Source organism: Callithrix jacchus, chromosome 8 (assembly GCF_049354715.1).
Source record: "Callithrix jacchus isolate 240 chromosome 8, calJac240_pri, whole genome shotgun sequence".
NCBI classification, from domain to species: Eukaryota; Metazoa; Chordata; class Mammalia; order Primates; family Cebidae; genus Callithrix; species Callithrix jacchus.
This window is the reverse complement of record NC_133509.1, coordinates 66,616,060-66,642,764: the sequence shown is the minus strand read 5'-3', so window position 1 is coordinate 66,642,764 and position 26,705 is coordinate 66,616,060. Positions and strand designations below refer to the sequence as shown.

General features: G+C 35.5%; 1 protein-coding gene across 10 annotated transcripts in view; it reads right to left on the bottom strand.

The window, feature by feature from the left end:
- Positions 1–11,679: 11,679 nt before the first annotated feature.
- Positions 11,680–26,705, bottom strand: part of ARHGAP5 (Rho GTPase activating protein 5) — a 79,417-nt gene continuing 64,391 nt past the window's right edge. For all 10 annotated transcript variants that reach the window (XM_017977045.4, XM_078334753.1, XM_035260312.3 and 7 more), the window contains 3 exons: positions 23,545–23,676; positions 21,159–21,264; positions 11,680–16,797 (listed from right to left, as the gene is read on the bottom strand). In XM_017977045.4, coding sequence (XP_017832534.1) covers positions 16,470–16,797; positions 21,159–21,264; positions 23,545–23,676 — 566 coding nt within the window. In that variant the 3' untranslated portion in view covers positions 11,680–16,469. The remainder of the gene's footprint in view (positions 16,798–21,158; positions 21,265–23,544; positions 23,677–26,705) is intronic.

Below are 26,705 nucleotides of genomic sequence, written 5' to 3'. Positions count from 1 at the left end.
CTGGTTTTTTGAAAAGATCAACAAAATAGATAGACCACTAACCAGACTAATAAAAAAGAAAAGAAAGAATAAAATCGATGCAATAAAAAATGATAAAGGGGATATCATCACAGAAATACAAACTACCATCAAAGATTACTACAAACAACTCTATGCCCATAAACCAGTAAATCTAGAAGAACTGGATAAATTTCTGGACACTTACATGCTTCCAAGACTAAACCAGGAAGAAGTTAAATCTGAATAGACCAATAACAAGTTCTGAAAGTAAGACCTACCAACCAAAAAAAGTCCAGGTCCAGAAGGGTTCATAGCCGAATTCTACCAGACATACAAAGAGGAGTTGGTACCATTCCTTCTGAAACTATTCCAAACAATACACAAAGAGGGAATCCTTCCCAAATCATTTTATGAGACCAACATCATCCTGATACCAAAACCTGGCAGAGACACAACCAAGAAAGAAAATTTCAGGCCAATATTCGTGACAAACATCATTGCAAAAATCTTTAGTAAAATATTGGCAAATTGAATGCACCAGCACACCAAAAAGCTTATCCATTACAATCAAGTCAGCTTCATCCCTGGGATGCAAGCCTGGTTCAACATACACAAATCTATAAATGTAATCCGTCACATAAACAGAACCAAAGACAAATCACATGATTTTCTCGATAGATGCAGAGAAGGGCTTCAACAAAATGCAACAGCGCTTCATGCTAAAAACTCTCAATAAACTAGGTATCAGTGGAATGTATCCCAAAATAATAAAAGCTATTTATGACAAACCCACAGCCAATATTCTGAGAGGGCAAAAACTGGAAGCATCCCTTTGAAAACTGGCACTAGACAAGGATGCCCTCTCTCACCACTCCTATTCCACATAGTATTGGAAGTTCTAGCCAGAGCAATCAGGGAAGAAAAAGAAATAAAGGGTATTCAATTAGGAAAAGAGAAAGTCACATTGTCTCTATTTGCAGACGACATGATTGTATATTTAGAAGACCCCATTGTCTCAGCCCAAAATCTCAAGCTGATAAGCAACTTCAGCAAACTCTCAGGATACAAAATCAATTTGCAAAAATCACAAGCATTCCTATACACCAATAACAGACAAACAGAAAGCCAAATCATGAGCAAACTCCCATTCACAATTGCTACAAAGAGAATAAAATACCTAGGAATACAACTAACAAAGGATGTGAAGGACCTCTTCAAGGAGAACTATAAACCACTGCTCAAGGGAATAAGAAAGGACACAAATGGAAAAACATGCTCATGGTTAGGAAGAATCAATATTGTGAAAATGGCCATATTGCCCAAAGCAATTTATAGATTCAATGCCATCTCCATCAAGCTACCATTGACCTTCTTCACAGAACTGGAAAAAAACACCTTAAACTTCATATGGAACCAAAAGAGAGCCTGAATAGCCAAGACAATCCTAAGCAAAAAGAACAAAGCTGGAGGCATCACGCTACCTGTCTTCAAACTATACTACAAGGCTACAGTAATCAAAACAGCATGGTACTGGTACCAAAACAGAGATATAGATCAATGGAACAGATCAGAGGCCTCGGAAGTAACACCGTACATCTACAACCAATTGATCTTTGACAAACCTGACAAAAACAAGCAATGGGGAAAGGATTCCCTATTTCATAAATGGTATTGGGAAAACTGGCTAGCCATGTGCAGAAAGCTGAAACTGGACCCCTTCCTTACACCTTATTCAAAAATTAACTCCAGGTAGATTAAAGATTTAAACATAAGACCTAACACCATAAAAACCCTAGAAGAAAATGTAGGCAATACTATTCAGGACATAGGCATAGGCAAGGGCTTCATGACTAAAACACCAAAAGCAATGGCAACAAAAGCCAAAGTAGACAAATGGGATCTACTTAAATTTAAGAGTTTCTGCACAGCAAAAGAAACAATCATTAGAGTGAATTGGCAACCAACAGAATGGGCAAAAATTTTTGCGAGCTACCCATCTGACAAAGGGCTAACATCCAGAATCTATAAAGAACTAAAACAAATTTACAAGAAAGAAACAACCTATCAAAAAGTGAGCAAAGGACATGAACAGATACTTTTCAAAAGAAGACTTTATGTGGCCAACAAACATGAAAAAATGCTGGTCATTAGAGAAATGCAAATCAAAACCACATTGAGATACCATCTCATACCAGTTAAAATAGTGATCATTAAAAAATCTGGGCCAAGTGTGGTGGCTCACACCTGTAGTTCCAGCACTTTGGGAGGCCAAGGTGGGTGGATCATGAGGTCAAGAGATCGAGACCATCCTGATCAACTAGGTGAAACCCTGTCTCTACTAAAAAATACAAAAATTAGCTGGGCATGGTGGTGTGCACCTGTAGTTCCAGCTACTAGGGAGTCTGAGGCAGGAGAATTGTTTGAACCCAGGAAGCGGAGGTTGCAGTGAGCCGAGATTGTGCCATTGCACTCCAGCCTGGGTAACAAGAGCAAAACTCCATCCCAAAAACAAAAAAAATCTGGAGACAACAGATGCTGGACAGGATGTGGAGAAGTAGGATGCTTTTACACTGTTGGTGGAAGTGTAAATTAGTTCAACCATTGTGAAAGACAGTGTGGTGATTCCTCAAGGTTCTAGAAATAGGAATACCATTTGACCCAGCAATCCCATTACTGAATATATACCCAAAGGATTATAAATCAATCTATTATAAAGACACATGCACACATATGTTCATTGTGGCACTGTTTACAATAGCAAAGACCTGGAACCAACCCAAATGCCCATCAATGATAGACTGGATAAAGAAAATGTGGCACATATACACCATGGAATACTATGCAGCCATAAAAAACAGTAAGTTCATATCCTTTGCAGGAACATGGATGAAGCTGGAAACCATCATTCTCAGCAAACTGACACAAGAAGAGAAAACCAAACACTGCATGTTCTCATTCATAGGTGGGTGCCGAACAATGAGAACACATGGACACAGGGAAGGGAACATCACACAATGGGGTCTGTTGGGGTGTGGAGGGCTAGGGCAGGGATAGCAGGGGAATGGGATATTGGGGAGGGATAACATTGGGAGAAAAATCTAATGTAGGTGACAGGTGTATGGAGGCAGCAAACCATAATGGCATGTGTATACCTATGTAACAATCCTGCAAGATCTGCACATGACCCCAGAACTTAAAGTATAATAAAAAAATAGATATATAAAAATAACAATAATAATGAAATTTGAGATGTTAAACAGTACCAATATTGAATGTCCATCTCTTTTGCCCTAGGGATCCCATATTCTATTAACTGTCTCCACAATTCCCTGCAGGTCAAGCTTTGTGGCTATTCCTCCAACTTTGTAGGTTATTATAATTATGGCCTGTGTCTTTGGTAATTTAGTGTGCCACCTGCTTTGCAGCACCATTGTTTCTATTGCTATTAACGAGCACAATGCTGTGATCACCTCTATCATCATTCCCAGCCCACAATGAGGAACTGCATCATGGGCCCACAAAAATCATAATGCAGTTCATTGTATTTATATTTATTGTATTTATATTTATTTTTGTATTTATGCCAGTAAAAATATAATTTTTAACTTTATTTAAAATAATACTTTTAAATAAATTTATTTATATAATATATAAAGTATAAAAAATAATACTTTATTATTTTAAAGTATTAACAATTATATTTTTACTGGTATAAATATAAAAATACTAATATTATATATTAAAGCATTTTCTTTGACCTAAAATTTGTTTTTTTCTTCTGGTTTTAAAACATTTTTGTGGGCCCCTAAATTGTTGTGGGTCCTAGGCACTGTGCCTACTGTGTCTGATGGAGAATTAGGCCCAGGTGAATAATGTGTTCTCTGGACCCTCTCATGAAACATTCCTCTAGTGGGTCTGGCCTCACATAAATAATCTTTTCCAGAATGTTTATATGCTCCTTAACCTTTTAGTCATTTCCTCCACTGTCTGCCATGGCAACTCAAGATTTCAATTTTGATCACTGTGGGTTATTGCTTTCTTTGGGCTTCTAATAGCCAACCTTAGTTTGCCCCATCCCCTGGGGCCTGCCAGAGTATTAAATCCCATATTGCTACGGAGTGCCCTGTCAATGAATTACTGCTTATCCAGTTTTATGATCTAGCTCCCTTTATATAAAGCACACAGCTAAAGGTACTCCCCCAGCTCTTGCTTGTACATGCAACGTAATTTTTGCAGCTCTTTTGGGGTGTAATCTCTCCTCTTTCAGGCCCACAAGTCCCTAGCCAGGTACTACAGAGATGTGACACTGGCTCTTGGCCTGACAACTGAGAGGAGATAGGAGCTGCTTCTGAGGAGAATATCTGTTGCTTCACAGGGGTAATATTTTTGTGGTGTCTTCTTGCACAAGCAAAACATTAGTTCTTAATCAGGAAGCCTGGGATACCTCTGTCACCTCTGTGAGTTCAGGGAACCTGCACAGCCACAATTCTTTGGTCATCCATCCAGATGTCTCCATTCTATTTTCTGGGGTTCCTGTTGTTAACGACCAGGATGCTGGTCTTAGCATAACAGATTTTTATTAGGTTGAGCATTTAATTTCCTTTGAAAGTCTGTGACCCTAAGCATTAAATCCTGAATTTACTCCTTAGCTGTGTCCACTCTTTCACTGTGGGAGATGAGTCTCTTTGTAACTTGCTAAAGGCTCTTAGCCTTTGTTATCCATATGCATCTTCTATCGTTCTGTAGGGCCGATTGTCTATAATAGCCTGCCAGTCTCATTGAACTAGTATGCTTTGTTTTCTATGTATCTTTCAAACACTAGAGTCATGAAACCCAACATGGCATTCTCCACTGGAACACTTTCCCAAGTCACCATTGGTGAAAGTGGCCTGCCATCTTAGGCTAGGATTTGTTCATAACCAACATACCACTCAAAATAGGGTCTTCCTTGCCAGCTGAGGGGTAAGTGATCCATGCCCCCAAAGCCTCATCTTAGCACCTGCTTTCTCGGACCACTCCTAGTACAGAGAAGCAGACACCAAGGTGGAGTAAGAGGTACAAGAAATGTATCTGTGAAAATGTCTGTGAAAAATAAAAGAGGAAGAATAGTTAGCAAAACCCTTTAGATAACAGTGCAAGACTGATACATGTGATACTCAGTGGGTAAGGGAGGATTGGAGAGATTTCTCAGTGCAGCTCTCAGAAAATCTTGGCCAATCCAAAAGGAACTTAAGCATGAGAATTTTCCAAAAACAAGACCCTGGTGGGCAAAAAGGTTTAGATCTTAATACCTATCCCACTCCCACCCCATGCTTGATTATTGGCTATAGGTGCTCAGGTATAGAATGTCTTGAGTTTAAATGTCACAGTGGATTCTGAAAGGGCTGCAGCTGAAGACTGCAACTGACTGCAATCCAGTAAGCAGCTTTTTCTCAAAGGAGATCTGAACAGTGCCCTTCCAAGGCTGCCCCATGGATGTGGTTTTGAGCTGAGGAAGAGGCACTAGTGCAATAGTGATTGATGAGACGGAGGTCCAAACTACTTGCTCATGCAGCTTAATTGGGTTCTGTGTCCCTGCAATTGCCCAGTCACAGATTAATATTTCAGTATTAGCAAATCACACTGCCATGTGTGTACCTACGCAACAATCTTGCATTTTCTTCACATGTACCCCAAAACCTAAAATTCAATTAAAAAATATTTCAGTCTTATGATAGACTGTTGCTGGGTCTATCTGAAATTATGACTTAATGAATTTGAAGGAACCAAGCTCATCACAGGTAGTTCTAGCTACATGATCACTTGATAGCCCGTGTTCATGCTGTGTTTTCCAGGGGACAGAAGGAAGCATGCCAAGAACTGTTTTTCAAAAGGTATATAATTCTCAGCTACAGATGGCACAGACTGCTGCTACACAACTCAAATCTATGACCCTTTATTGGGGACTGCCATAAACTCCAGTACCATTCATTGTGCTCTCAGTAAGCCTTTCTAACAATATAGGTAACTCTCCTTATTTTTCTTTTCAAAAGTAAGAGTGATGGCTTTATTCTGTACATTTATTTTCTATTTGCTTCATCTCTATTTTCTCCTGATAATTTTTCAGGTTTCCTAATATATGCATTCAAAGCCATGCATTCTCCTAAGCATGGCAATAGCTACCTCCCACAATTTTAACTCACACAAGATTGTTTTCACTATCTTTTAGTTCCAATTATTTCTATTTTTCATTTTGTTTGATGCCTGATTTCCAAACATTGGGAATTTTCTTATTTTCTTGTGACTGATTTTTATCTTAATTCTGACATTACCAGAGAACTGTGTAGATCTCAAACTATTCAATTTTTTTGTGGTTCAGAATATGATCAATTTTTAATTTTTTTCCATGGAAATTGCTACAATTGTCATTATTGCTACAATTCATGGAAATGCATTGTCTAATATAAATCCATTATGTCATGTTCGCTGTCTGGTTTAAATCTTTGATATCATTACTTTTTAAAAATTGCTTGTTCCAGTCATGAGATGTGTTCATCTCCTATGTGGACTTTTCTCTCCTTGCATTTCAGTTTTTACTTTATTTAATGCTGTTATCAGATGCTACAAATTCAGAACTGCTGTTTCTTCCTTCTTAGTTATCAAATGTTCTCTATCTCTAGTGATGCTTTTTGCTTCACTATTACGAGGCAGTTGACTCTGTGTCATAATGGTATGGCAATACCAGTTTCCTAGTATTTGTATAATTTTTTTATAAAATGCTTTCGTCTGTCAGCACAACCATACTTTCTCCTTATTCTGTGAATGTGATGAGTTACAATGATTGATTTTTGAAGTTAAACCAACTATTTTTTCCTTTTAATACCTTCCTAAGCACTAATATTTAAAATGTTGGCATTTATATTTGTGAAGGTACCTTATAATTTACATCCTCTTTAAATTTGAATATCAAGATTGTGCTGGCCTCATAAAATTAAAGTGTTTCTTTTTGTTGTTCTACTGAAAATTTTATAAAGGATTTGTGTTATTCCTTTAGTAAAATCCACTTATAAAGCCATGTGGGCCTGTGTGAACAAACTCTGAAATTAGAAATTCAATTTAATAGGTACCAGACTATTTGTGTATTTTACTCTTTTTATATAAGTTTTGATAGGTTGTGCTTTTCGGGGAATTTTCCTATATCCCTCAGAGTTCATGTTAGAAAGTCCTTGCGTGCCCAAGAGGGTAGTAAAAATTCAAATATATTAAGGTTGCTTATAATACCATCTTTTTCCTCCTAACCTCTCTGTATCCAATTTTGGTATGGCCCTTGTGAACAGTCTGTAATTTTGTTTTATTTTAAACTCATCTGCTGTCCCATTAAAACATTTATTTTTTAATATCTTGCAATAAAGTTTGGGTTTAAATGTACAATGTTGCATTTTTGTTCTATTTGTCTGTTGTTTCCTTGTCATTTCCCCCCTTTAAACGTTTTCTATTATTCCATTTTGTTTTTCATTCCCATTGGTTTGAATGTTATTCTTTTTACTATTAGTGATTACAATAGAAATTACATGCATCCTTGGCATAACAAAGTCTAACATTGATTGGTATTATCCTCATCTTGGAGAAGCAGCAAGGATTTTTGAGCATGAACTCGTTACATCTCTTCCAATTTAGATACCTTATTTTAATTCATTATATATTTAAATCCATAAGACATTGTTTTGTTTTAGTATTAACACTTAGATTTAACCATATATTTGCCATTTCTTTTGCTTTTTACTCATTCTTACATATCAATATTCCACCTGGGGGTAGTTCTCTTGTCTGAAAAATCTCTATTATTCCTAATAAACCCTCAGATTTATAAAAGCATAATTCAGTATTTCATTGTAAAATTTTCTACTTGAAAAGATGTTTCTTAAAAACATCTTTTATTTTACATTTTTAAAGGTTATTTTTGTTAGGCATTAAATTCTAGGTAAAGATACCACTTCATCATTTTTTGGTTTCTGTTTTGATTAGGTGTCTCTCAGTGAAGTGGTACAAATTTGAAGATAATTTCTCTCTGGTTGCTTTTAAACTTTTTCTATTTTTCAGTTTTATTATAATACGCTTAGGTATGGATTTTTCTTTCTTGCTTGGGATTCATTCAGAAGTCTCCCCAAATCAGTTGCTTATCTTGACAGCTATGGAAAGATCTCACTAATTATCTATTAATACATTGCTTCTGCCTCTCTCTGCTGTTTTCTGGGGATGTTAAATTTATGATAAACATTTATCTTCTATATTTTATGTTCTTTCAGTTCTTGTTTTATTTTCTTCTCACCAGTCTTTCAGTTCAAGAATTCTATCTTCAGCTGTAAGTAATCTGTCACAATATTGAGTTCCTGATTTCAGTATTGTTTGGCTCTTTAATATTGGCAACTTTTCTGTATTTTCCAGATATGTTAAATTCTTCATTTTGACTTTTATCTCGTTGGACTAAGCAAGCATGTTTTAAAATCGGTACTGTCTTTGATTCATGTTGGCTTGTCTCCACACATGCCTTATTTTGTGGTAAATGTCCAATTTGCAAAACTAGAAATACTTTAAAGCTTTAAAAGGTCTTTAACTCCAATTCCTGTTCACTTATGTCTGTAGGACGCCATCAGATGTGCTGTGATCCTCTGGGATACGTCCTCCAGAATTCTCCAAAAATCCCAGGGAGAAAATGGCCCCCAAAACATGCTCATCTATCCTTGGTGTTCTCTCCCAACTTCTGGTCATAATTATGTGCTGTCTTACTAGCTTTCTAATGGCCTTCAAATGGATTTTTCTGGGGGAAACCATTTTCTCCATTTTGTCTAGATGCCTTCGGTTGGAGGGTTGGTCCAAATCATCTTACATTACTGTAAGTGGAAATCTCTTCTTGTTGCTGTAAGCCACTTATATTCTAAACTACATAGGAATTTGGCTTTCTGCAAGTAAAGGTGGTCTGAGACAGCTGTATCTGGGAGCTGTGTTTAAAACAACAAAAACAAAAACATGTATAAACAATTTTGCCTTCTTTTAAATTCCATTTAAGTATTGACAAAAAATGCTTGAGGTCATAACCAATTTTGGTACACTGAAGTAGGGGACTATGCAAGAAGTTAACCAGGAGCTAGGACCATTTGGGGCCATAGAGGATGGCTACCATTCAATAAGCAAGTTTAATTTGTGGTTGACAAGCCTTTCCACACTCACTATGTGATAGAGTCTGCTGCCTTCGGTATGACATTCTGGTGTACAATGAATTGTGACTTGCCAGTGTGAATACTCTGATGTGCAATGAGACCAATTTATAGGTGAAAGCCATTTTAATACATTCATAGGTCTCTCTAGCATGAGCATTATGGTATAGATATGTAATCTGTTGACCCTTTCCCCTGCAATATTTAACACATATATATTCCTCAGTTTATGATGAGACCAAGTCCTGATAAACCCATCGAAGAGTGCACTGTGTATGGCTTTCCCACCACTGTAAAGTTGGAAAAACCTTGAGTCAAATCATTCGAAGTTGGGACCATCATAAAATTTCTTTCTCTGGGAGGTTCGCCAACATTCACTGAGGTGTGACTTGGAAGAACTTCCCACAATTACTACATTTATATTTCTCTCCATTATGAATTCTTTCAAATTTATCTTCTGAATTAAGGCCTGCTAACAATCAGTACACAGTTTCCCTTCTATATGCATTCTCCAAAGGAATTAAGTAGACTGGTGGGTGAAGCCTACAACATTGGAGAGACCACCCATTAAATAATGATCCGGCTGGGCGCGGTGGCTCACGCCTGTAATCCCAGCACTTTGGGAGGCCGAGGCGGGTGAATCCCGAGGTTAAGAGACCGAGACCATCCTGGTCAACATGGTGAAACCCCGTCTCTACTAAAAACACAAAAAATTAGCTGGGCACGGTGGCGCATGCCTGTAATCCCAGCTACTCAGGAGGCTGAGGCAGGAGAATTGCCTGAACCCAGGAGGCAGAGGTTGCAGTGAGCTGAGATCGTGCCATTGCACTCCAGCCTGGGTAACAAGAGCGAAACTCCGTCTCAAAAAAAAAAAAAAAAAAAGATCAGATACTTTTAGATTAATTATGGACATGATTTTGTTAAGTGTTAATAACTTCATTAATCTATGCCCCTATTTATTGAAATACTATGTGGTCATGATGTATAGAATGTGGAGGTGTAATTACTGCCTGGAAAAATCATTAAGTTATCCTTAATAAGGCTTTTGAAAATAAATCAGTTCTGATGTGTATAACTGTCACCAGTCCTACCTTCCAGATGCAATGTTTAATAAGAGCTTTTAAAATAACCATTTCACATAGCTCTCCTTATTTACTTACTACAAAGTAAACTAAAAGAAAATTTCCATTGGAAACAAGGGTAAAAGGAACAGACGGTAATTATTCTGTGTAAAATTTTACTCCAACCTATATTAAGTTAATCTATCATAAAATATTCCACATATATAAAAGTTGGAGAAGCTAATTTTACTAACAGTCTATACCAGGATCAGTCAATATGTCTGTGGGCCAAATGTGGTCTGCTGCTAGTTTTTTTTTTGAGACGGAGTTTTGCTCTTGTTACCCAGGCTGGAGTGCAATGGCGCGATCTTGGCTCACCGCAACCTCCGCCTCCTGGGTTCAGGCAATTCTCCTGCCTCAGCCTCCTGAGTAGCTGGGATTACAGGCACGCGCCACTGTGCCCAGCTAATTTTTTGTAATTTTTAGTAGAGACGGGGTTTCACCATGTTGACCAGGATGGTCTCCATCTGCTGACCTCGTGATCCACCCGCCTCGGCCTCCCAAAGTGCTGGGATTACAGGCTTGAGCCACCGCGCCCGGCCCGCTGCTAGTTTTTTATAGACAGTTTTATTGGAACAGTCATATTCCTTTCATTTCTGCATTATGGCTATTTGTGCACTACAGCAGAGTTAAGTGCCACAGAGATCATATGGCCTGCAAAACCAAAGACACTATCTTTCCCCTAAAAATGTCTGCTAATGCCATAAAAATTTTACACAATAGTCACTTTCCAATTATAAAGTACCGGATAAAACATTTTAGTGTGTATTTTTTTGAGACAGGGGTCTCCCTTTTATCTCCCAGGCTGGAATGAAGTGGTTTCATTTTGGTTCACTGTCACCTCCCCTACCCAGGTGCAAGTGCCATTTTCATGCCTCAGCCTCCTGAGTAGCTGGAACTATAAGCATCCTTACCATGCTGGGCTAGATTTTATATTTTTAGTAGATACGGGGTCTTGCGATATTGGCAGACTGGTCTCAAACCTCAGACCTCAAGTGATGCGCCTGCCTCACCCTCCCAAAATGCTGGGATTACAAGCATGAGCCACTATGCCTGGTTTTAGTTTGTATTTTAAAAGTACATTGCTGGTAATGGTTTCTCTCACTTCAAGTACTATAAACCAAAAAAGATTTGGCAGCTATGCCTGTAATTGCCAACAAATGAAAAATCTCGAAGTCAAATTTCCAAGAAGGGTATCTAAAGACTATATTCTGATAGGTATTTTTTATCCATTCACCTACACACTTATAAATAACCCAAGTATGATAATAATAACAGTATGATAATAACAAATAAAAACAGTATGATAGTGTGCACTGCTTCTGATTTTACTTATTTTAGGGAATTAAAAAGAAGTCTTCTTCTTACAACAGCTAAATGTTTATTTGGATAAAATAAAATACCAAGAATCTGGAGAAATGAAACTAAGAGCCCCAAAGTTAAAGCTGGTAAAGTAGTTCAAGCACTTGCAGGAAGTACCTAAAAAATGTTAAATGGTTAGGACAAAACATTCACAGTTCAAGGTCCCAAGAAAATGATCTGGCGAGAAAATACAGATACACAATTAAAACTAATCTGGATGAATTAGTGAAGCAATGAACAAATAGGTCAATTACTAAACCCACATCACTTATTCAAATAAAATCGAATACAAAAATAAACTTAAAAAATAGGTTAAAACACTAAGAAAATCTTAACTAAAATATTAGGGAAACTAGAACAGGAGGGCCATTATTAAATTGTAGACAACAACTTTTACTACTTGAGACAAAATTGAATAGAAAGTCTGAATTGTGAGAATAAACAAGGTGTTTCATAACTACAATTCTTTGACATCTACTCAAAATGTGCATATACTGCAGGTCTTAATACTACTAACTACTGGTAAAAATGACTAAACCAGAACTGCCAGCACCAAATTAACTTCAAGTGTTATAATTCTATGCATTTAGTAATAACTAAAATGCTAATTAACATTGGTTAGCTTTTTAATTCTAACTGCCTACAGAATTTCCACAAAAGACTAATATAACACAATTAAATAAGATGTGAATATGAGATTCTGTGGCTCTCCCCACCTCTCTCCCCCGACAAAGAAAATTCAATAGTGAAGGAAAAAAATGGAGTCATGCAAATAGGACAATGACAAGGTTCAACTGACTAGTGTAGACTCCCAAAGTTAATTAGATTTTAACTGCTTTAAAAAGACCAGGGTACTTGGATCACATTAAATAACTGGATGTTGGAATATATTATATTAATGCTTTACATAGTATGTAAAGATGCTATCATAAGAAAATGATTTTGAACAGTACCTTCCCTTATTAAATCTTAGAAAATTTTACTTGCAGATATTTGATAACCTGAAAAGGCCTCAAGAGTTCTAATATAATAAAAAAAATGAAGCATGTTCCATATGTACTGGAACAAATTAGAGACTGTTAAGTCTAAGAATTTAAGTAACTTAAAACTATTAAATTCAAGACAACACAAAGATTCAAGTCAAACAGACCTCACCAGATCCAAAGACTGACAGCATATAGCATAAAATTTGGCTTAACAGTCAAAAACCATGAAGAGAAGACATATATTCTTTAATATTGGCAGCTCTGCTATAACTAAAATAGTCTTCAAAATATTTCCAGTGGCTCAAAAGAATGTCTAGCCACAGCTCCAAAATCAGATCCAGGTAAAATTTGAGTCTTAGAAATCCGTGCATTATCTTGTTTTCCCAACAATTAAAAAAATCAAATTTTCACCAATATACATCCTGAGAAAAAATTTTGAATCTCCTTTCCAGATACAGTGAAAATTCAGTAATACATCTTCTTAATAAAATTTCCATCATATTGATAAATTTATATTTTTATTTTTCATTTTTACTTGAAAAAATTAGCTAATTTTTACCAATGAAATGGTAAAAATAGAGGCAAATATAACTTAAAATTACACAGCTTCTTAATGTTTTATTCATAGCATTCTTTATACATCAGAAGCTTCACTGATATTTAATTTACTGCAGCATCCTGTGGGTGAAGCACAAAACTTACATTAATTATAAACAAAGAAACAAAAGCACTTTTGACTTTTAAAAATTATATATATATTTATATCCAGTTGACAAATAGCATCACAATTATTACTGTATAAAAAACTAAAAATCACCATGGAAGCTAAGGCCTAAATTCTTATTCCAATTGTTCCCTTTTGTTTATATCTAAGAGATATTATTAATTAGATTCCAGTACCTCAAAAAAACAAAAAAAAAAAAACAAAAAAACAGGTCTACATTATTTACATACAGTATGAAAAAAAGCTGCTTTTTGGCTAACTTAGCTTGCTGTTACCTGCAGTATTTACACTGTAAATGTTAAGGGGAAGATGCACTACTAACAAATACCATTTCAAAAGAAAATATATTGTGCCTGGAATTTTATCTTAAATTAGTTGTATATCCTAGTTAAGTGTCTGTTGAATAGAATTTGACTTCTAATAAATCTACTGAAAATGTGAAACAGAGTACCACTATGCTTCTTTATATTGCTAATCTAGATCCTGTTAGGTCCAATATGTATTAACTATAAGCACTGAACCTTAAATGAAACAATGGCAACATGTGTGTAGATGAAATTTTATTATTCAGTATTTTAAAATATAATGCCTTGATGTTTATGCACAATTATGAGACTATTCTACTAGTCTTTTAAACCTTTAAGAAGTCTCACATGACAGGTCCCTTAACAGTGAAACCTTCCAGTAACTTACCAGAAAAAAGTTTAATTATGTTATTCTGTTTTTAGATGTTTCTAGTATTTAAAAACATATCTAAACCCTTGGCAAAAACAAATACAATCAATTCAGTGTAACAGACTGAGCTTTAAACTGTACTTTTTAATTTTCAATAACTGTTATCTACTGGGTAACTGAACCAAGTGTAGAATATTTAAATGACTCACTATGAAGTGTGTCAAATCAATGATAGAATGCATAGAAAAGTGGAGGTAAGTTTGGGGGAAGGTGCAAGGTGGGTTAATGTGAAAAATGGTAAATGCTAGTTTTAATAACAAAAATGGTATTAAATGCAGATGAACATTAAAGTAATACAGTATAAAAGAGAATAGCTTAAATAAACTGGTATTCACATATTACAATAGCAAAGTTATGACAGAATGAACTGAAGACACGAACAGTTTTGAAAATTCTCTTTTTCAGCCTACTTCCAATAGAAATAGTCAGGCTTTTTTTCCTGTACATAGTTTGATGCTTTGTCTATACCATATATAGTAGAAAAATAAATTCTTTAGCAACCTAGAAACAGTTTATAAAACTCTTAAAGTTTAATTTTCTTTGCCAGACATGCCAATAGTTAAACTGACAACTATAAATTAAAGCTATATAGACAATAGGTATAAGTAATATAGAACAGGTTAAGAATACTACATTTACCGGATTTTTTATTTTTAAAAATTACTGTACTTTCTTAATTCCTGTGTGCTTTGCAATAGGAATAATAGGGACTTTGTTTTCTTAGAAAAGATAACATGTAAGAGTATAACACAAATAAGATAATTTATAATATACATGTACTTCAACAGCAGCCTGGTGCACGTCAACATCTTCGTTCTGAAGTTAAAATTGGAAGTACAATACCTAGAACATAATGGTTGGGAAAGACAATATTTATTTTAGAAATAAATGGAGCAAATCAAACTCTTAGGAGCCTTGAATCTGAAAATCATCTATTTACTATAATACATGTAAGATAACCTTAAAATTGTAGTCTCAATTAAGATGATAACATTGACCAAAGATTTTTTTTCTTTACTACACAAAATATACCTAGCAAAATTTACCTGTGCTACCTATTCTGAAAATTTTATCCACAATTTAGTGTTCTGGTTTTATATTCACTAACAAAATGTTTACCCCCAAAAGCAGCAGTCATTTATAGTAATTCTGGTACCAACATCAAAGGAAAAAAATTGGCTTAAAAATGGTGCAAAAGCCATTTTGGATTTTAGTACAACACATCACAGAAAAGAACACGAATATAAATTTGTAATATAAACACTCCAAAGAGTCTGTCAGTACCCAAAGTATTTTTATTGCTATATTAGCAATGGGTTTTTTGTATATGTTTTTAAGGGCCACATAAAAATAGATTCAAGGAACAAATTAAATTGAAGTTCTAGATTTAAATGTTTGGTTTAAAGAATTTTCTACAACAAATTTCATGTTTATGTATGAAAAGTTATATAACCTTATATGAAAATGTCATGAAGTATTTTCTACACTATGCTAAACGTATTCCCCAAGGGGGAAAAAATTAAAATATCTAAAATATATTAGATTAAGATTACAAGACCATTATAGATCTTTTGAACATGCATCTGTTTACAGAATTAACAGTATACAAAATGTTTATTTCATTATGGACCATAAAGAAATGAGTTGGTGACAACTATCCTTTGCACAACATTATCAACTTACTTTAGCCACAAGCGTGTCCTTGGTATGTGTATAAAAGAATTAGGTTCATTTATCCCTCATCAAATCAACCACAGGTTTATTTAGAAGTAAAGATGAAGGTACAGAAATGTGAAATATGTCAAATGTATTTTTCGTTTCTTTCAAACAACATCCCAAGCATTGCCTCAGTAGCCTGAAATTATAAAATGCTTAACTGGGCTTTTAGTTATCTACACTGACTGCCAGAAGGTAAATTAAGTTGCCCAAATTAGCACATCGAATAACAAAATCAGCCAGAAAGCAGGCTGAAAAGCATTAAATGTTTCATATAGGTGAGTTTTTAAATCATTTAATTTCTATAGAAAAATTTTATTCACAATATAATGTGACAGAAATTGCCACAGGAATGATATACTGATTGCAATAAGGTTGCATGCAGCAGCAGCTTTGTATTTTATAGCTATTTTTGTTTATAAAAATTAAACCTCTCCAGTCATGCTTATCACATGTTCTTAGATTTGTAATGTAAGTGAATAAGGAATACCACCTAGTTCAAAGAGAAAATGTCATCATTTTGAATGTGAATTGTCTGTATGAAACATGAAGTATACTACTTGAACCCTGAAACATGCATGTCTGGATTTGCTTTTTGTCCAAATCCAGCCTGTTTGCAATCAATTCCTACTCATATAATACCAAGAGGATCCGTCTGTAATTGTGGTTGTATCAGCTGAGGTTGCAATGGTGGTGGCAACTGAAGTGGTACCATTGGTTCCACCAACTGTCCTGGATTCGAAGGTGGTGGTGGAGCCACAATGTTGGTTGTTTCTACAATTTCTCCATTGTAAAAGAAAAACTGACACTGTTGAATGAATGTTTCAACAACAGACTGATGAATCTTAGTAGTAGACAGAAACTCTCGATTTTCAAAATCAGGTCTCATCAAGGTTGGCCAAAAACAGATGGATAAGTTGTCTGCTGTCATTAGGTTGATTTTATTTTGCTGACTAACCCTGAAATTATGAAAGGAAGAAACATTTAGAAATCAAAACTCATTACAATCACAGAATTCCAGAGCTAGCAGATTTAGTGTTACCTTTTATCCTACTTCAAACATGGGATTTAAAAATTTACACAAGGAAGCATCTTTAATTCGTATGTAAAAAACTTTTCCTGATGTGACAGATTTTAATGAATTTCTGGAAACAGAAACAACAAACTCTCATTGTATATGCAACTTCTTTGACTACTGTGGGAGATGAAAAGATAAACCAGAGTAAGCCATCTCTCTCAACCAGCTTTGGAAAAATTACTATCATAGCTGTTTAACACTAGTATCAGGCTAATTTTCCCTCTTACCTTTCCTTCCTTCCTTTCTCTCTTTCTCTCCTTTCTTCTTTTGTCCCATCCCTCTCTCCTTTCTTTCTTTTCCTCCTTCCCTCTCTCCTTCTCTCCATTCCTCCCCTCCCTCCTTCCTTCCTTCCTCTCTCCCTCTCTTTCTTCCCTTCTTCCACTTTGTCCCTCCCTCCCTCCCTTGCTTCGAATTGAGTCTGTGTTGCTCAGACTGGTCTCAAATCCTGGCCTCAAATGATCCTCCAGTCTCCCAAAGTGTTGGGATTACAGGAGTGAGCCACCATACCCAGCCAAGAATTTTTAACTTAACAACAACAACAACTGGTTGCTAGCATTCCATAAGACAATCTTTTTTTTTTTCTGACACAGTCTTGCTCTATCGGCCTGGCTAAAATGCAATGGCATGATCTCCGCTCACTGAAATCTACCCCTCCTGGCAATTCAAGCAATTCTCCCAACCCAGCCTCCAGAGTAGCTAGGATTACAGGTGCTAACCACCACGCCGAGCTAAGTTTTGTATTTTTAGTGGCAATGGGGTTTCATCATGTTGGCCTTGGTCTCAAACTCCTGACCTCAAGTGATCCACCCATGTCAGCCTCCCAAAATGCTGGGATTACAGATGTGAGCCATCATGCCTAGCCAGAACATCTTTCAGTATCTTGTTTATCAATTTCATTTGAAGGATAACCCTGAGTTTATAACACTTTCTACCTTAAAATTTTTATGGATTAACAATTTATAAATGGTTATACATTTATGAACCTATTTATATCTAGTCCTTTAAACCTGAGAAAGAACCTCTACCATTATCTTTAATAAACAAGAAACATAAGAGGCAAATCTTGGACTATAATTACAAATTATTACACTGAGAAGGATCTTAGTGAGTTTATCCAGCCCCTTCCTCTCACACGTAAAGACCATAATTCAGAAGTATGCAGGAACCACGCATGGTAACTCATGCCTATAATTCCAGCATTTTGGGAGGCCAAGTCAGTGCCTGAGGTCAGGAGTTTGAGATCAGCTTGGCCAGAAGTGGGGAAACACTGTCTCTACTAAAAACACAAAAATTAGCCAGGCATGGTGGTGCACACCTGTAATCCCGGATACTCAGGAGGCTGAGGCAGGAGAATCTCTTGAACCCAGGAGGCAGAGGTTGCAGTGAGTGGAGATTATGCCACCGCACTCCAGTCTGGGCAACAAAGCAAGACTCTGTCTCACCCCCTCCCCCAAAAAAAGCATGCAGGGAAGCATGAAAATCTTAAATTTTATGGTTCAAAAACATTTTCACTTGAAAGCAATGGAAAACCCGCAAATACAGAAGTTGCTCATCTAAGGTCAAGTATGTGGTTTACAAACATGTATTATATGATAAAAGTCATAGCTATTTGTTAAAAGACTAAATTAGAATATTCAGAATAAAAATAACTTTTTGTTAAAAGATGCAAAGTGGCTACTAGGCCCAGTTTGATGTTTCTATGTAGCACACAAGTGCTAGTTTCTGCAAATACCTATAAAGTTGAAAGATGTAAGGGTATGAGCATCAGGTCTAACTAAAGAGTCAGAAAGTACAAAAAAAGGGTACTAAATCAGTTAAAGATGAGGGTGGTTAGGGAAGGTTTCCTCAAAGAGGTAATGTTTGAGTTGAGTCAAGGATGATAGGCATGAGAAGAACGTGGAGTAACTTCTGGTTAACTGTTATTAGTTTAATATAGCAGAGCTTACTTGGTGTGTAGGGGAAAAGGTAAAGAGATATAAACGAAGTCAGAACCAAATCACTTAGTATTAAATAATTTGGACTTATCCTAAGGAAATAGGGTGCTATTTAATCAGATGTGATCTTTACAGAAAGATCTTTTACAAAGATCATTCTAGTGTCAGGATCAAGGGAAGATCAGAAGGAAAAGTTGGCAGAGAAAGAACTCAATTACAACTAAACTGGAGGTTCCTAAATGAGAAATGATAAAGCTTGAACTAAAGCAGTGGCAGGGGAAAGAAAGAAGATAAATAATTAAGAGAAAAAACTGATTTGACACTCACTGGATGTGAAGAGTAAAAGAGAATATACCAAAGTATAACACCATAGATTAATTTTTACAACCTTTTTGATTTGCCAGTCATCCATTATACATTGATATTTGTTTTTCTCCCATACTAGAATGTAAACTCATGATGAGTATTTGGTTCACTGCTGTGTCCCTAGCACTTAGCACAGTGCCTGGTATTATCCAATTACAGTCTGCTTGAATTTAAGTCTGATCATATTCCACCGTTCTACTCTCCGGTGTCCCATACCACTCAGAGTAACAGACAGAATCATACTATGCTTCTTCCATTAAGAAAGCCCTCCCCTCCCTAGCACTTTGGGAGGTTGAGGCCCACAGATCGCTTGAGCTCAGGAGTTCAAGACCAGCCTGGGCAACATGGCGAAACCCCATCTCAAACAAAAATACAAAAATAAGCCACGTGTGGTGGCACCTGTCTGTGGTCCCAGCTACTCGGGAGGCTGGGGCAGGAGGATCACTTTAGCCTGGTAGGCAGAGGTTACACGGCAGCCTGGGTGACAGAATGAGACTTCATTTCAAAGAGAAAAAAAAAAAAAAAAAAAAGAAAGAAAAAAGCCTGCTCTTCCCTGCCCAAAAAAATGTCAGCTGAACTCAACAGTATACTTAGGGATATATGATTTACATTTTGCATTCTGAAGCAATCTCTTTATCTTGTTAATAAAACATTTTAAGGAATATTAACCAATGTTTACAGCTATAATGTTTACTATCAATATAGTAAACATTAAAGTAAACAATAAAATTGTGTTAACATTTCTCATAACCTTTCCCTAAGAAAATACCAGCATACATAATATTGTACTATAATTAGTGAAACTTCCTTTTTAGAAAAGTACAATGCTATATGATTGGTTGGTGGTATGGACCACACTCTCAATAGTTCTGTCCCTCTTCCCATACTGATCCTTATCTTTTACTCTGCCCATCCTTCACTCTGTTCCACTCACAGAGGCCTCTTTGCTGTTCCTCAATGCATCAAATATGCTTCTGTCTGTATTATTAACTGCTATGACATTAGAGCCTTTCTGGAATACAGTCAGTATGTAAAAATAATGCTGATGGTGGGCCAGTACTGATTCTTTGAACATGCTTGGCCCTTTGCCAATGAAGTCAGATACTCTTCTTTCAGTTAGACAATAAACCATCCTTACAATACATATTGGACAAGGTCTCCTTTTTATAGTACCCTGTGCACATCTGTTGCCACACCACCAACCTCTCATATAGGATTGTATATTTCAAAAAAAGGAAATTCCACTAATTATACTACAGTATTATGTATGCTGGTATTTTCTCAGGGAAACGCTGTAAGAAATGTTAACACAATTTTATAGTACATTGCTAGTAATAGTAAGCTTTAAACATTGGTTAATCCTCTTTTAAGAGGTACAGGCTAAAATGTACTTGGTTTGGGTGTTGATACTATTAGTTAGAAAAAAACCAAAAAATTATAGTTCATTAAAATGCCAGTAGAAAATATGAAGAGGAGACTTTTGGAAAACTTAGTATAAATACTAATAATTCCATTTAGTCCTCAGAACAACTTTGTGAAGTATTGTTTTCTCATCTTTATAGTTGAGACAGTCAAGACTTAGCAAGAATACGTAATTTGCCCAAGGTCACAGAACTAGCAATTTTTCAAACCAAACCCTTTTCCAATTCCAAATAGGTTGATCTGGTTAATTATCGAAGTGTCGTTTCATAACTAAAATTCTAAGATCCTACAGAGAATGTGGTAAAAAAAGAAAATATACTTGCCACACATACTATTCATATAATCATTACATGTACAAAACTAATCACATCTTTTTAGATATAAATTAGAAAACCAGAATTCAACTGTACGTTTAGTCTGAGTCCTCTTTTCTGTTAATTATCCAATTTATGAAGTTTACATGTTTGAAATGTGTAATGCAATTTATTTACCAAAAAAACCCCTAAAAAAATAAAAATACCTGTTTAGATGTGTTATCACGTATCTGAATACATCATAGTTTACAGGATGAAACTTCTTAACAATTTCTTTCAAGGCATGAAGACGTTCTGTTTTATCCAGGATTTCTGTAAAATTAAAACAGTGAAGAATTTTTATCAAAAATATTTGATAAAGCTTCCTGCTGTATTTACTATAACAATAAAAAAATGTGTTTAAAGCATATTAAGACAAGTAAGCAAAATCAAGTAACATGTTCTAAAGCAGCAGTCCCCAACCTTTTTGGCACCAGGGACCAGTTTCGTGGAAGGCAGTTTTTCCACAGATGGGTGGGGAGATGGTTTTAGGATGATTCAAGTGTATTACATTTATATTTAGATTCTTATAAGAAGTGTACAACCTAGATCCCTTGCATGTACACTTCACAGTAGATAGGGTTCCTACTATTATGAGAATCTAATGCCGCTCCTGATCTCACAGTGGGTGGAGCTCAGCTTCACTCACCCACCTGCTCACCTCTTGCTGTGTGGTATGGTTCCTAACAAGCCAGGCTGTGTGGCCTAGGGGTTGGGAAGCCCTGTTCTAAAGAATTTGCTAAATTATCTAAATTAAGAAATCACTTCAACTAACATTATCTATTTTTATTAATGTTATTGTTTATTACTATAGCTTTTTAATAAGGAAAGCTAATCACTGAAGATGAAAGTGACTCAGCACTGACAAAATGGGAAATGGTATATTGGCAATTTACATAACTAAATTCTGATTCAGAATTAACTACTTACAAATCTGTTAGGCTCTTAACAGTCATGCTACAGAGAGTAACTATTTCAGGCTTTATGGGCACACTTACTCAACCCTGTGTTGCAGCACAAAAGCAGTAACAGACATGTAACAAATGGGAGTGGCTATATTCCAATAAAAGTTCTGAAATTTGAATTCCATATAATTTTAATGTGTCATAAAATTTTCTTTTTTTCTTGGTGTAAAAATGATTCTCAGCTCAAAGTCTGCCAAAAACTGGCAATAGCCTAAATCTGGCCCTTGGGCCATAGGTATGTCTATACTACAATTACTTGTAATCCATTTTGTTTATAAAAGATTTTCCTTTACAGGCAATATAAGTATTTAACTTAATTACTCTCCAAATCTATGCAATTATGAAACACAGTAACTGAAATGTGAACATGAAATAAATGAGATAGAGAGTGTTTTCCTCCTTTTCCTTATTTTGGAGACCAGTGTGTATACCACATTATGGTAACATAACTGAGTACTACTAACAAAATGTCATTTGTTACATATCACTTCTAAATCAGCCCTCAAAAATTTCCTAAGTAGGAAAGCTCTGAGGTTCCTATCAATGGTCAATAGCTAAGAAAATCTAAGCTATCGATTAAATAATTTTCCCACTTTATCTGAGAGTAAGTGTAAGGCAACTATACCTTGCGACAATATACTGAATTAAAAAAAAAATCACTGAGAACTTTAACATAATCAGAACTATAATGAAGTAGTCTCACTTACAAGAACCTGAAGACTTGCAAGCAAAAGGAAATAGTAGAGTGAAGTATTCAGCAACTACCTTAATTTTTTGCCACTGAGAAATCATGTGGATGAAACTGATGCCCAAACAGACTTTAGGTCTCATTTTCCAGGTAAATGATTATCTGTTTACTGGAAACATCTGAATGAATGATGCCAAAGTAGAAATAAATACTAAATAAGTATTCATGTTCTTTCCCCAAATAACTTACAACATGTTGTCTGCTATGGTTTGAATGTGTCACCCAAAGCTCTTGTGTGGGGAAACAATCCCCAAGGCAACAGTGTTGAAAGGTGGGATCTCTAAGAAGTGACTACATCATGAGGATTTTGTCTTCATGAATGGATTAATGCTGTTATCTCTGCAGTGAGTTAGCTATTTTGGGAATGAGTTCCTGATAAAAGGCCCTCACCAGATGAGGCCTCCTTGATCCTGAACTTACCAGCCTCTAGAATTGTAAGAAATAAATTACTTTATAAATTATGCAGTCTGTAGTATTCTGTTACAGCAACACAAAACAGTTAAGACAAGGTCAAAGTAAATTTCTTTGACTTATAATTTGAAGGATTTCTTACAATGCCCTGAAGTTTGAATTAAAAACACAAACATCAAACTTCTAGTACAATGATTTTCTAATCTCTAGGAGCATTTAAGTCACCTAGGGGGCTAGCTAAAACAGAATATTCCTGGTGGCAATCTCCAGGGATTCAGATTTAAATTTAGAGGAAATAGAGAAATAGAGTTCTGGTAAGCTAATTTTTATTAGCTACATATTCTAGTACATGATGATTTTAACACTTGGCAATCAATATCCAAAAATTGCCATTATCATCCCTCTCATAAAAAGGAAGTTTTTACTTACTTGCTGCTTCCAACAGCTCTGGATGAAGAGAATACGGAATTAAAGGATCTGGCAGATCTGCAAAGAAAGCTTTAAGAGCTCCAGCTACAGCATTTACTGTTACTTCCATTGACACGAGATTGATATTATGATCTACAAAACAAAAATTAAATAAATTATATAATAAAACTTTAATTTATTATAAAAGTAAGCTAAATGGTTGCTTCTAAATCAAAAGATAACTGTAAGTCTCGTCTACTTTTCTTTTTCCTTTTTCTTTTGAGATGAAGTTTCACTCCTGTTGCCCAGGCTGGAGTGCAGTGGTGCGATCTCACCTCACTACAACCTCCACATCCCAGGTTCAAGTGATTCTACAGCCTCAGCCACCCAAGTAGCTGGTGGATTCTACAGGTACCCATCACCATGCCCAGCTAATTTTTTGTATTTTTAGTAGAGACAGGGTTTCACCACTGTTGCCCAGGCTGGTCTCGAACTCCTCACCTCAGGTGACCCACCTGCCTCGGTGTCTCAAATTGCTGAAATTACAGGGGTGAGCCACCGCACCAGGCTCCACTTTTCTTTTTAGGCTGACAAACTACAGAGATCAGGGAAAAGACAACCTAAGCAAGAAGTCTTTTCTGTTACTAAGAAAAAATGCTGTTAGGATTATTAGTATATTGGGGAACTTTACTAATATCTATCTTTGTTTGTATACATAGCTATTTAAAAGAGGCTGCAAGAGGCAAATGATGAGTACTTATAGTCCCAGCTACTCAGGAAACTAAGAAGAGAGAATCACTTGAGTCCAGAAGTTTAAGTTCAGCCTGGGCAACAGAGTGAGACCCTGTCTCTTTCGAACAAAAAAAAAAAAAGAGGCCATATGTAAATAGAAAGACAAAAGAAACATGCCTACAGGTTGATCTGAAACTTCTTCACTGGAACATTTTGTATCTGGGATTATAACTGCTAAGTAAAATGGACATATTCCAAAGTCTGAAAAAAAATCCAAAATCCAAAATACTTCTGGGCCCCAAGAATTTTGAATAAGGGATACTCAATTTGTATAAATTTGAATTTGGACCTTTTAACTTTACAGTTTAAAATTTTATGTAAAATGGTTTAAATTTAAGTAGTTAGTGAAGTTCTGACTAAAAACAAAATCAAGAATGGAACATACTAAAGGTGTATCATAAGGTTAATTTGCTATCAGTAAGTCATTTTAATATAAAAATATAGACCAGCAAAAAGAAAAAAAATTTCCCCAACATCTAGAGAGAAATGTTTACTTTAGCATGTTTCCTTTCAGCCTTTTTCTGCTTATTAAAAAAATTGTCAAACCAATTATTAACATTTTGCCCTATATAAACAATTTTAATGGCTGTAAAATATTTCCTTATATTATATAATTTACATAATATTCTATTAGAGAACATTTAGATTTATTTCATTTAAATATATTACAATAATATAAAAATGATATGACACTATGCTTTAATACATATAAGCTTGTTTCCTTAGGCTACATTCTTTGTAGTAATAGCTGTCCAACGAACATATTAATATGGTACTCGGACAGAAAACCCTTCATATGCATTACCTCATTATTCTCATAGTTACTCTCATCACTCCCATACTAGATATGAAGAAATTGAGATTTAGAAAGATTAATTTGCCAGGGGCACAAAAATAGTGGCAGAACCAGAAAAAACAAAATCAAACTCAAGAGCTTTGGTATTAACTACAACCATGCATTCAGTATTGGAAGTGAAATTCTATCAACTCAATATCATTAAATCTAAACAGTTTTTTAAACATATACACTCTTTCTCTCTCTATATATATTTTTTCTTTTTTCTTTTTTTTTTTCAGATGGAATCTCGCTCTGTCACCCAGGCTGGAATGCAGTGGTACAATCTCATTTCACTGAAACCTCCGCCTCCTAGGTTCAAGTGATTCTCCCACCTCAGCCTCCTAAGTCACTGGGATTACAGGTGTGCACCACCATGGCTGGCTAATTTTTTGCATTTTACTAGAGATAGGGTGTCACTATGTTGCCCAGGCTGATCTTCAACTCCTGAGCTCAGGCAATTCATCCACCTCTGGCTTCCAAAGTGCTAGAATTACAGATGTGAGACACCGTGCCTGGCCAAATTTTTTTAAAATGGGATACCAGACTATACAATACTCTTTGGCAACAAGGTGCACTGTTGTATACACTCAGACACACATCACTCAACAACTGACGTTTTGCCACTTCAATAGACAAAAATCTTTATTTTACATGCCTTCTTAGTATTCATTCTACTTATTAAACCCGAGTGGTCTTCCCCCAAAACCCTATTTTAAAAAACTAACAATACTGCAAGGAAGAGCCTTGTAAGTATATCTTGGCATATTTATGCAAAAACTTTGTAACAAATTCCCAGAAGTCAAATTTCTCTAGCAAAGCTATCTGAATCCTGATATTTACAATTGCCTCTCAAAAGGCACCTAGAACCAACATTGTACAAGATACATGTTTACCCATGCTCTACTAACAATTCTCTTCATTCTAATAAAACAAATATAATCTTTTTGTTTTAATTTTTATCATTAATAGAGGCTAAGCATATTTTCATTTATTTATTAGTTGCTCTCTTCTGATGTGAACTACTTGTCATACAGAATTTTTACATTTTTGTAAAATTTTAGTATGTACTTAGTCCAGTCTATCATCTAGTTCATGCTTTTTAGGTTTCATATCAAGTTTAGGCTTTTCTCTACTCCAAGACTATAAAAATATTCACTCATTTTTTCTCCCTAGTACTTACTTACGGTTTTCATTTTTTACATTTAAATCTTTAATCATATATAGAATGTACTTTAATAAGTAGAAAATTCGCCTTTTTTACCCCTAATGGCTAAGATGTCAATCTTAGCCGAATTATTGCTTTTCTAAATCTGCTGACAGATTTATATAGGTACAGTCACAGTCTTTTATTTGTAAGATAGTTTAATGTATTAGGAATATGAAATTTGGAAAGACACTAACGGTATATGGGCCATAAAATATCTAATCTTACATCAAAATATTTTATAGTATTGCCTTCAGTCTTGGTAAAAGACAGTTTCTCATTATTTCAAAAACAAAATCTATTCTACTGCATTCCATTCCTTCTGGGCCATCATGATGAACTTTGCTT